This window comes from Quercus suber, unplaced genomic scaffold, assembly GCF_002906115.3.
Source record: "Quercus suber isolate HL8 unplaced genomic scaffold, Cork oak 2.0 scaffold_257, whole genome shotgun sequence".
NCBI lineage: Eukaryota > Viridiplantae > Streptophyta > Magnoliopsida > Fagales > Fagaceae > Quercus > Quercus suber.
Genome location: NW_027069713.1, coordinates 820,875 through 833,725, shown reverse-complemented (window position 1 = coordinate 833,725; position 12,851 = coordinate 820,875). Strand labels below are relative to the sequence as shown.

The 12,851-nt window shown below is 31.5% G+C and overlaps 1 protein-coding gene across 1 annotated transcript; it reads right to left on the bottom strand.

Moving 5' to 3' along the window:
• Positions 1-606: 606 nt before the first annotated feature.
• Positions 607-5,501, bottom strand: LOC112033299 (transcription factor MYBS3). Its single transcript, XM_024066080.2, has 3 exons — positions 4,983-5,501; positions 1,697-1,905; positions 607-1,350 (listed from the first exon to the last, which is right to left on the bottom strand). The coding sequence occupies exons 1-3, from the start codon at positions 5,344-5,346 to the stop codon at positions 820-822; spliced, it is 1,104 nt and encodes a 367-aa protein (XP_023921848.1). The 5' UTR covers positions 5,347-5,501; the 3' UTR covers positions 607-819.
• Between the last annotated feature and the right edge of the window lie 7,350 nt (positions 5,502-12,851).

Genomic DNA, 12,851 nt, shown 5'->3' with positions numbered 1-12,851 from the left:
GTTTCTTTATAATATCATTATAATGTAGCATTTTGGTTTTTTTTTTTTTTTTTTTCCCCTCATTTTTGTTCTTGACCACTGCCTAAGCCTATCACCGATCTTGTTTCGTATTTCACAATTTCCTTTCAACTGCAGCATTCACCATTAGCCTTGATGTTACCAACCTCGTGGCAATGGATCTCTCCCTAGTAAAGACACAAGTTAAGACACTCCTCAAATGTACCAGGAAGAAATTGAAGCTGTATATGCCTTCTGCACAAAATACAAATTCACCATACATTTGAATTTGTTCCTTCGGTACAGTTCGGGATCTGAGGAGCTGATAGCATATAGCAAAGACCTCTGATAAAATGTAAAATATAGGGGCCTCTGAAATGCAGCAAGGACCTGGGGCTAGGCTTAGACATGGAGGACAGTGGTGGTAATTAGATAGGTCATAGACCTTAAGATGAATTCTTCACTAGCTAAAAGACATACTACGATCGGGGCAACTTTTACCATAAGAGCAGTAGAAATAAGGGTTAGAGCTTTGCCTAAGATTGCATGAACAACCAAGTACGAAAATGGATATACCTATCATAGGTCATCATCTACAAAAACCAGAACTTTTGTGCCAAATCAATTCAATTATTTCAACAGCTAGCTGTACGTTTACAGTTGAAAAGAATAAATATTGCCTAAGATGTTGATCTAACCTATGTTATAGAGACTGCAATTCTTCGTACTAACAAAAAATAAATCAAAATGACTTTAGTGAAGATGCAATTGTACAAGTTCATGAAAAAGAAAGGATCTTAATACAGATCTCTTCACCCAATTTCAAACTGCTTGGATCACACTACTCTCACCCTTGTTTAAGTCAGACCCACTGACTGGAGCATTTGCATGAAACGCTGACTGCCTTGAGGGCGTACCTATCAATTTTAAGGACAGCGGCGAAGGCTCTCTATGGAGTCTCTCAGCCTCTCTAAGACTAAGCTGAGACAGGCCAACAAGTTCATCAACATTGACAGGTTCCTTGGGAAGGATTGGAATTGGCTTCAAGACCTGATGATGTGATGTCTCCGCACCCTTCTCTTCTTCTACAGGAGCTGTATTTGGTTGCCACATTGGGAAAGGAAGAGTTAAAAAAGCAGGGAAAAATTCAGGAATCATTGGTGCCATTCCACCTGATCCTGTCACACTTTCATCAGATTCTTTGGCTTCCTCTTGAGGTATGGCTTCCATAGGTTCAAATTCCGAGTTGAGGGAAAGATTTAATGAAGGTAATGGGTTTGCAGTATCAGTTTCTCTTGCCTGAGCAGAAGGCAGCAATACTTGTTCTTCTGGCACAGATGGTGTATCTGTGGACTGACAACAATAACCAAAAATAAAATCAATGAGAAGAATTTATTACTGCCACCATTAAATTGCATTTGATTAATGCCCTGCTTCAACAAAAATAACATACCATTTTCTTTCATTAGATTATGATATATGTTTGTAAAAATATGCAATAATCACAATTGATATTCTCTCCAGCTGAGTTATGGATTTTAATTCAGAGAAATGATGGATGATGTAACTGACATGGAAAATCTCAATGCGAGGGCTAACTAAGAAGCTATAAGCATTTGGCAGTGACTGTCTGTGTGCAAAGATTCCAGTGTCTTTTTATGTGTGAAACAACTAAGATAATGCAAGAAGCTAGACAAACCATATCAGGAACCATGTCAAAAAGGCTGGAACGCCTCTTTCTTCGGTTCGCATTAGTCTGCCGGATAAAGTACTTCTGTGCATGGCTCGCCACCTGTGTAGGAGTCCGTGACATGACAAAGTTTCGTGCTATCCCACGCCAATCTCCTTTCCCCAATTTCTGAAGGCCTAATAAGAACAGTCGATGTTCCTCTTCTGTCCATGGGACACCTGAAAATCAAATCCAGTACAGTAAAAAAAACGTTTTGACAAGACAATTGGACTTGAACAATAACTACGCTGATTTGATAGATAACTGATTTATTGAATGCAAAGGTAGCTGTCCGTATTTCTATATATGCATTCAATGAGCAAGCATTTGATACATCCACCATAACTCAATAGAAGCAAGTCAAATTTAGGAGGTAAAACCAGTCAACTAGAGCTCTGAAGGTTACGCAACTATATAGAGAAAAACGGTTGTAATAGATTGATGCACTGTGTGAATTATAGACGCTAGAAAGTAGATTCTCTTGATCTTGAGAGCCAAAACAATAGGATAACTTAAGTATGGTAAGAAGCTAATGGTACCTAATTAATGATGCCCCTAAACGGTAAGAGAAACAGAAACATGGGATAATGCAAGACAATCAAAGCAATGTGTAGTAGGAATCATCTCAATTGTGGCTAACATGATCTAGCTCAAAATTCAAATAGCATCCCTCCCCCAATAATAATGGATTGCAGGGTGTGTCACGGGTTCAGTAAAGTTATAGGCCACAAGGACAATCAAATAGATGCCTCCTACAACATGGCAGAACAGTCATGATGAAATTTATGTATATGTGAAAGTTTTCTTGATACTAAACGTTTGATTGAGAATTCACAATTATAATGAGGCCCTATGCGCAGCACAGAGGATCAGAGAAAACAGAAAATGTTCCTCTGTACAAAGAGAACTCAGAAATATTTCTTTTATAAATGAACTGAATATGCATAAATGTGGACCAACAACCTCATCTTATCCACTGCAATAATTCCTTTTTTCTTTTTACATGCAATAGGATTTAAGCCTATAACGTTTGCTCCATGATAATTGTTAATTATCATCAAGCCAAGACGCCTATTGGCGTTTGGAGTAGGAGGACACCAATTGGGTTTTTGAATAGGTGGGATTTGAAACTAGGTCCATTAGTTGATAATAATAGACTTTACCAGTTCAACTAACTAGAACTCACAACTTATCCTCTACAACAATAAAAACATATCATTTAGGCAAAGACTCCAAAAGGCTTTGCAAATAGCAGCTTCCTAGAGGTTCAAGTGATAGCCCAGTGATAATGGCATCCATTATGGTGCCCAATGTCTGTGGTTCAAACTCCACCTCCCCCTCCCCTCCCCTCCCTTACTATCTACCTATCTCCTAATATATATATACACACACATATATATAGGTAATGTGGCAAACCATTCTCAAAAGTCATAAAGCATGAGAAAACTACTGCTTTGACGAAATAATTTGATTAATTACAATAGCAAGGATTATAGTGAATGCTTATTTATGTTCACATAACACAGATTTGGGTGCGTCCATTGCTCAAAAGTTTACCTCCAAGTTACACATTATTTCTCTGTAAAGCACTAATGTGCTGTAGTTCTTAAAGGAAAATTAACAGAACTCCATAGAGATACAAAAGTTGCCTTCAACCTTCCCCTCATCAGTTAGAACTTCGAAACCCAGTGTGCTTTTTAAAAATAGGCTGCCATTGCAAAACTCATATTCATCTAGCCATTCATCAGGCTATGGTGATATCTAATCTACCTCAGAACTAACTATAAATAATGCTGCGTAAACGTAAAATAAGATGTATTGGCCTCAAGAGTTACAAAACCTCCAGCAGTCCAGCCTCAGAAGCAAATACAACTCAATTCATTAGATGTCAAACAAAAAGGATCGTCCTTCAGTGCTTGGTTCACAAAGACAAAAGTGTTTGGGAATAAATAATTTAAAAAAAAAGAAAAAGAAAAGAAAAGCAGAGCATTATAATATGTCATGTGGTCCAAAAAAGAAACTACTAAAATCTTTCACAAATAAATTTTTTTTTTTAAACCAACCTTGATTCCCACTATTTCCTTCTTTATCAAATGCATAAAAACATGAACAAGCTTTAATATAAATCATACTGCAATGGTTATCCAGAATTTTTTTTATTATTGGCAATTGCACTCATTGAGTCTCTCTAGCCCATTATTAAATAAGAAAGTGTCATTTGAGCCGGAGCTTATTAATGGGCATCCACAAATTAAAGTACACTCAACAAAGTTGCTGTTAAGCACATCATTTTTCATCTATATAGAAGCAAACTTCAAAAAAAAAAAAAAAATTTAAAAATTTGAACAAAACAAATATATTGGCTTTTGGCCTTGTTTGTGTTAAAAAAAAATATATATATATATATATATATTGGCAATTTTATTTTATTTATAAAAAATAAAAAAAAAACACTCAGAAATTTCAAATTACTTTGAATTCTTTTCAACAATGGTGAAAAAGACAACGAAGCAGTAAATAATTCTAAAAATGAACACCGCCAACCCCCCCAAAAGAATTACTGCCCTCTCCCCTTCCAAAAAAAAGGTTGAAAGGGACTGAGTCAAAATAAGACGAAAGATGATAGAACCAGCCCATCTACCGCAAAAAACAAACAAAATTTTTGAGGGCCAAAAAGAAGTACATAAAAATAAATGAATGAAAATGAAATTTACTACTACGAATGATGACACATAAATTTACTACCTAAATTTAGTCAAACGTAAAACACACCAAACACAGAATCAAACCTCTAACACCTTATCCTAAATCACCACAAACCAATCAAACCTCAAACACCCATAAACAAAAATTTCAAAAAATATACTCTATATATATATATATATATATATAAATAATAAAAGATAAATTTTATTAATTACATTATTATCATAAACAGAACCAAAACTCAAAAACCTTATCCTAAATCACCACATATACCAATCCTAATCCCAACTATATCTACAAAATACACACACATATCAAAAAAAAAATTCATAGATATTCACATGATCATGTTTTATCTCAAATAAAAATTTAAAAAAAAAAAGGTGTTATTTTTTGAATAAAAAAGTGAATATTAAAAAATAATGGTTATGATCACGCTGTGTACCACATCCCATCAAAACGTACGTGCTCGAATATATATATATATATATATATATAAAAGGGATCGTTGTAGACCTGACGCCATAAGTTAAAACAGTAATTAACGTACCTTTTTTACGGTCGCCACGTCGATTGGTGGAGCAAGAAGCGTGAGTGGGGTCATCAGACAAGTAACCATCGGACACGTGGACGTGCGGGTCGGAGGAAGGCGAGTCATGCTGGTTGTTATTGGGCGAAGCGGCGGCGGAAGACGAGGAGTGGTAGTGCGCACTCGACAGATTCCCCATACTCGCACTCTTCTTTATCATCGACCCATCTGTCAACCTCACCCCAAACAGCCTCAACCCACCACCACTCCCACCCACACCACCACCACCGCCTCCGCCACCGCTGCCTCCACCTCCGCCGCCACGGTTTGGGCACGTGCGGGAGTTATGCCCGTTGTTACTGCAGTGCGAGCACCGCCGAGTCATGGCCGTGTCGCTCCCACACCCTCACCACCAACCCCGAGTCAATTACTCCAACTCAGATATAAACCCACAAAACAGAGATAGAGAGAGAGAAAGTGAGCGAGAGAGAGTTTTTAAGATCAGAGGCTGTGAGCGAGAGAAAGAGAGAGACAGAGAGAGAGATGGCTATTTATATTTGGGATTTTGGGGAAGTGAGAAAAAAGGGTAAAATGGGAAATGTGTAATTTTTAATTAAAAGGTTAATTTAAGGGATTAGAGGAATGCGGGGGTTCGTTCGTTGCGTTTTTAATTAAATGACGGTTTTGCCCTCCCACTCGGAGGAAATGTATTATAGTAAGGATAACGTTGTAATACGCGTCTCCTGTTTTTTTGGTGTAGAGTTTTTCTTAGATCTTGGTTGGGGAGAGTTTGGCCCCCCTTTTGTTTTGGACAAAGGTTTTTTCCAAATTCAAAACCAAAGAATCTCTCTCCTTTTTCTTTCCTATAATATAGCATGTTGACCTGTTTTTTCTTTTTTATTTTGAGTAATATTAAGAATACTTCCCAATTTTATTACACTAGTTGTACTGATAAACGTGTCATCAACTATAAAATAGTAATTGTGGAGATATATTTATTGATTATTACTAGTTGACACTTCCTATTGTTTTCAAACAAAAATGTCTAGAATGTAAATACTCAATTTCCAATTCTATAATTATTATAAAAAAAAAAATAAGCCTTTAATTTTCTCTAATTCAATTTAGATGAAAATTTTTACTTTATTTTTTAATGCAAAAATTTGTACTTTTCTTTTTGAGAATAAAGTAGAAGTTTTAATGAAAGATTAATGGGTCTTTATGAGAAAAAAAAAAAAAAAAAAAAAAAATGGAATTACGATGGTGGTTTATTGTACTATAGGAGAACAAAGGGGTGGCGATGTCAGTTTGGCTAGATTTTGGATTAGTAATTAGCATTGTTGGTCCTTGTTTTTAGTTGGTGGTTGTTGTACACCTTCTCAAAAGTCATTATGAATATTGAGTGCCAAGTTTAGAAGTTTTGGACATTTATTTGGGAAGAGTCGATTTAAAGAAAGATTATGAAGAAAAATAGTTGTTTATTATTCATTCAGAATGAAAAATTATTCATCTGTCATCTGATTTGATGTTAATTAATGTATAAATATTGTAAGTTGTTTTAATAATTGAAAATCTTATCAGAATACAATGAGCATTCAATTTGAAAGGGATTTTACAAAACAATAGATTAAGATCACACGCAAGATTTATGGCACATATGGCTTGCATTTTGTCTTTTGCCATTTGTTTCTCATCAAAACGTTTTGTGCATGCCATTTTGGATAAAAATATCTTGCATGAGTGACAGCAAGGTTTTTCTTTCTTTTCTTTTGCCCAAAAAGAAAAAGAGTAGGACGCAATCACTATGTTGAAGATTTTAGCAACATCTGTCCATTGAGAAACCATAAAATCTTATCAGAATACAATGAGCATTCAATTTGAAAGGGATTTTACAAAACAATAGATTAAGATCACACGCAAGATTTATGGCACATATGGCTTGCATTTTGTCTTTTGCCATTTGTTTCTCATCAAAACGTTTTGTGCATGCCATTTTGGATAAAAATATCTTGCATGAGTGACAGCAAGGTTTTTCTTTCTTTTCTTTTGCCCAAAAAGAAAAAGAGTAGGACGCAATCACTATGTTGAAGATTTTAGCAACATCTGTCCATTGAGAAACCAATCTTGAAAGTCTTTGGTTGGGAGGGACACAAGGCCTTCTTTTGGTGAGTTCAACTGTAGCTTAAATATATTCCCACAATAGTAGCTTCTTTTTTTCTTTTTCTTTTTCTTTTTTTTTTTTTTTATTTGAAAGAACTTAGCTTAAAAATACCCCAAGTCATTTTAGCCAAAATCTAGCTAGGCAGCCCAAAAAAAAAAAAGAAAAAAAAAAAGAAAACACTTCATCAAGTTGGACACATGTTGCTAAATTTTGAGAAAGCTACCTACATTACCACTAGTGAGATATTGTAACTCACCAAGAGATACCAAGTAAGAAGTAGAGAGAGAATGAAAGAAAGGGTGTCAAATTGGGAAATAAAAGCTCGTATATATTTAGTTTTTGACCCATTTCATGCTCCAGTCTATATAAAAAATAGCAAAGAAACAGTATTCAGAGAAAGGATAATGAAAAATATAAAAAGATAGGAAAATGAAAAATATGAAAAGTCTAATAGAGATATATGTGCAAAGTGGATTTTTAGCTAAAACTAAGTTAAGTTCATGATCTTTATAAAGTTCTTTTCCAGAAGGTTTGCTCTTTGATATTTTACATTTTTTCATTTAAAATAGTCGAAAAAAGATACAAGGTAAGAAGTAGAGAGAGAATGAAAGATAAGGTGTCGGTTATAAATATATAAAAAAGCTTGTATTTAAGTTTGATACATTTCCTTCTCTAATTTATTCTAAAAAAAAAATAGTAAAGAAATAGTATACATATAAGATAAAGAAAAATATAAGAAGTATGATAGAGATATATGTGATAAGTGGGTTTTTAGCTAAAACTAAGCTAAGCTCATGATCTTTATAAAGTTCTTTTCTAAAAAGAAAAATATAATAAGTATGATAAAGATATATGTGAAAAGTGGGTTTTTAGCAAAAACTAATTTAAGGAGCTCATGATCTTAACCTTCTTTTCTAGAAGGTTTGCTCTTCCATTTTTCTTCTTCTTCTTTTTTTTTTTTAGATTGCACTTTTATTTTAAACCAAGCTCATTTAAAATAGCCGAAAATTTTGTTGGTTGTTGAATTTTTTTAATTCTTAAATATGGAAGTTCAATTCTACTGTTGGGAAAGTTCAATTCTACAGTTGGGAAAGTTAAAAAGAGAAAAAGAAAGGTGGCTTCTAAATTTGATTTATATACGAAAACATGGAAACCATGCCTGAATCTGAATGCGAAAGAGCCTTGGAATTTCACAGAAACAGGAATACAGAGATATTCGCTTTGTCTCTGAGAACAAAAAGGTCATTTTCCTATATTGGGTCAATCTATATAGCACTTTTGTCTTTAGATTATTTATGGGAATTGCATGGTCTGGCTATAAACTCGGGGAGCATATTTTATCCAAAAATTACAAATTTTTTTTTTTTTTTGTGTGTGGGTATTTATAAAACATTACGAAATTTTTGTGGGTATTTATGAACGAATCCATTTCATGTCAGAAAAAGAAAAAAATGTTTTTCTTTACGAAAAAATTGCACTTTTTTAATGTCACATAATGGGACACACTAGCAAAAAAAAAAGGTTTTTTATTTGGATTATGGAATATTCATAAATATACACCTATCTATTATTGTGGTACCTATTAATTTGGATAGGATATTATTGTGCATGGTACATATTTTTTTTTTTTTTTTTGGATAGGGTTGTGCATGGTACATTGATTAGCCATGTTTATCAAATCGATTGCGACTCCCAAAAGGCCTAGTGGATGTACTTAGCCAACCAAAATAAACCATGTGGATTTAGATATGGCCCACACTAGCTTTATGTGGGGTTCAAACTTCAAAGACTTGGTACGATATCAATTTTGTTGCATGGATCGCCACACACGTGTACACGTTAGACCGACGTGTTTTTTCCTTTTTTCTAATCCACCGATTCTTTTTGCTGAAACTTTTTTTCTAAAAATCCACCTAACCCATAAAGGAATATCTGCTAATTATGCTTTGGCTCTCGTAAAGATCTTTTGCGTGAAATGCTTAGCAATAATTATAAACAGGAAAAACGATTGTCACACACTCACATCAAAAACATGCAGCCCCATTCAAAAAGCCTATTTTGCTTTGCCCAAAAAAGAAAAGCCTGCTTTGTTCAATAATAGAATGGGAATAGATCTCAATCAAAAAAAAAAAAATGTGAAACTTTTTTACCATAATCTGTGTGTGCGCTTGGGGAGATCGCATGTGAAACTTATTTTTTATTTTATTTTTTTGCAATTTAATAATTGAGTGAGGGGAACTTGTAGTCATGAATCCTAAACTTTCGTTTAAAGAATTGATAATTAAGCTATGAGACTTTTTGCCATCTATGAATAATTTAATTAGTTTATATTGCACTTTGCTTACACAAAAATTAGTGTATTATATTTCTAGAAATTTTAATTGAACTGCAAGATTCTCTTGGTTATTTATATATAATTTAATTAGATTTTTTCACTTACTTACACAAAAATTAGTATATTATTATATGAATGACATAATGAGTGATGTTAAAGATATATTATAAATTTTATTATGTACCATTTGGTTAGCTCGTTTGGGGAAAATTTACACCTTTGCAATTTCAAAACATGATTTAATGTATTTAGAAAATTTACTAATCATTTTTTTTTGGGATCTAAGAATGTGATTTATCTATGTTTTCACATTGGACCAAATGAATAACATTAACAAAGGACTACTTTAAAAGCTGAACCAAATAATAACTTTACAAACTAATATGTTAGCTCTTAAATACGAAAAAAATAAATAAATAATTTATTTAACATCAATTATATTTATATTTATTGGCACTTTAGTTTTTAAATATTTTTATAGTTAAACTGATATTCATTTTAGCATTTTCCATTATAAATCAACAATTTATTATAAAATAACAATATATGTAAGCATCAACCTAAACAAGGCTAGCTATTTGCCATTGACCCAACTCCAAGAAATAGAATTGTTATTTTATTGTTTAAAGTTTAGTTTAGTTTTTTTTTCGTGAAGTTTAAAGTTTAGTTATTTTAATACTATACATGGTCGTTTCTAAAATATTAAAAAAACTATATTGGTAGTTTTATCCAATTACTTATGAGCATATTATTTGGAGATATATACTTAAATGATTGGTCCAAAGACTAAATGTCAAAGCTTTGGATGCTTTGGATACAATTAATTAATTAACAAGACCAAATCGTCATCTATGATCTAACATTTATCATTTGAAAATGGAAAAAATAGTAGTCTACTATTACAAGATGTTATTATTGTCTTTTAATTGTCCCAAAACCTAGAGTATATCATCAACTTGACCCATATAATTACACTAAACCTAGTACTATTAAATATTAATTACCTTAAAACAATGAATTGAGCTAAACTTACTGATGATTAGGAAAAGAAAAATAATTGGGGGTGCACTAGTTATTGAAAGAGACCGAAGTTTCATGATCCAATAATCACGACCATTGGATGTGTTGACTAGATCAAATCATTGACCATTACTGCACATTCGGATAGCCAAAATGGTCGAGTAAAAATCTTATAATATTTTACTAAATTAAAAAAATTAAAAAAAAAAAACATTTTCTTAACCTAAAGTGTCAAAGTTAAAGGTTGACAAGCACGGACACGTGAAAGCATGGGATAGGGCAACTTTTGATGCCACGTGGCATCACATGCTCCGTGAAAAGAAAAATTGCTCCTAGAAAATGGAGAGGATGGTGAAGCAAAGTCAAGCTTTGCTGAATTGATTATGATACGCAAGAGAACAATAGAGTATTTTTTTTCTTTTTTTTTTATCTTTCCCATGTAAAAGAAAAGAAATCACATAAAGTACGTTATCTTGAAGATGAACTTCCAGGAATCTCTGGGTGTGTGAGACTTTTTATGATCCTGATGAGATAAGTTGTGACTTGGAAAGAGATACCCTAGCCCCAGCAATGCTACTCTTTTGTAAGCAAGTTTTTCTATGGCCCCAAATAAACTCAGAACTTTTCTGTGTATCGAATTATTTACTATTTTTACATGAATTTATTATTTTTTATCTACCAATCACAATTAAGACATAGAGAGTTATTGCAAAAATTGTACATTATTTTGTGGTGCTAGATTTTTATTTTTTAATTCCCCGTTCGATCCTCTCCTTTTTGTTTCTCAAAAAAAAAAAGATTTTTATTTTTTATTTTTGTAATCCTCTCTTCTTTCTCTTCAAATAAAAGTATATTTTTCAGAAAAACAGAAATCAAAATTGACAAAGAGATAAGTGTGACTCTATCATTTGAGTTTTGAGATTAGTGTAACCTTATCTTATCATATATCTAAGATAAGATTTGCTAACCCTTGGTTGTGGTTTTTGAGATAGTCTCAAAACAGTACGTTTTTACCAACCTTGAGCTGCGTGACTTTTATCATATTTTAATCAATAATCCGTATAAATGATTTTTTTTTTTTTGTAAAATGCAAATTGATATATAATAAAGTATTTAATTAATATTTTTGTATTAATACTTATAAATATGAACTCAGTTTTACCATGTCTTATAGAATTTTAATCTCTTCTATTATTTTTAGTCTTATCATGTTGAAATTCAAAATATATAATAAAGTATTTAATTAAAAATATTAGTTTTAAGTGAAAATGTAACATTTTAATAATCCTCTTAATTACTGTGTTGAAATTCAAGATATTATATCAAAATAGATTTATATTTGAAGATTCTGTAAGTAACACACAAGTTCAATGTATTTGCAAAAGATACTGTATATAAATAACATTTTTTTTTTATTGTTCTTCACCGACATTTCATTGAAAGTACATGGTAATGAGCATTACTTTCACGTGGGATGTACTTATAATTTACTTAAAATTAAAATGTGAAATAAAGAACAGAAAAAAGATAATCATAAATAGATGTTCTTAGTCAGTATGGGTATATTATAAATTTAAATGAAAATTTGGGACTAAAAGAACGATATATATATATACTATTTTTTTTTTTNGTATTAATACTTATAAATATGAACTCAGATCTCTTATTTAATAAAAAATTTTACCAGTTGAGTTATTACTTGAACCTCAATTAATAAATATTATAAATAAGTGAAATTTAACAATTTAATATAATTAATACTCTTATAGGTTAATATGAATCTTATTATTATATTTCTATTATGAGAGTAAATTCTATAAGGATGGGTGTAAAACCTATGATTTTAAATTGTGAATCAATTTTATTTCTTTTAATATATTTCAATTTAGTAGCATACCTATATTACCTTAATATAATTTTATAAGATGTAATAAAAATTCAACTAATGAAGAAGTTTAATAAATTTAGTATATATATACTTTTAATCAAATTTTAGTTGTGTTTTTAAAGAAAATATATAACAAGTGAATGAATAATAGAATGTTTAATAGAGAATATTTTTTCATGCAACTACTTAACAACAAAAAAAAAAAAAAAGGTAATAATAGATGAAAAATTTCAAGATTATAATAAAAATATGAATAAGTTGATTTTTAATAAAATAATAAAACATTAAACTAAAAGTATTAATTTTGATAATTTAATTGTTATATATAATGACACATCTTAATTGAATAAACAATTATATTCTCGATAAAAGGATTACAGTTCAATTAAGTTAAAGTATTTTTTGTATAGAGCAACATCTAATATGTTTAATTATGGAAAATGTGTATTTTTCAAATTACTTTTATTTTTTATGATTTGTTTTTAG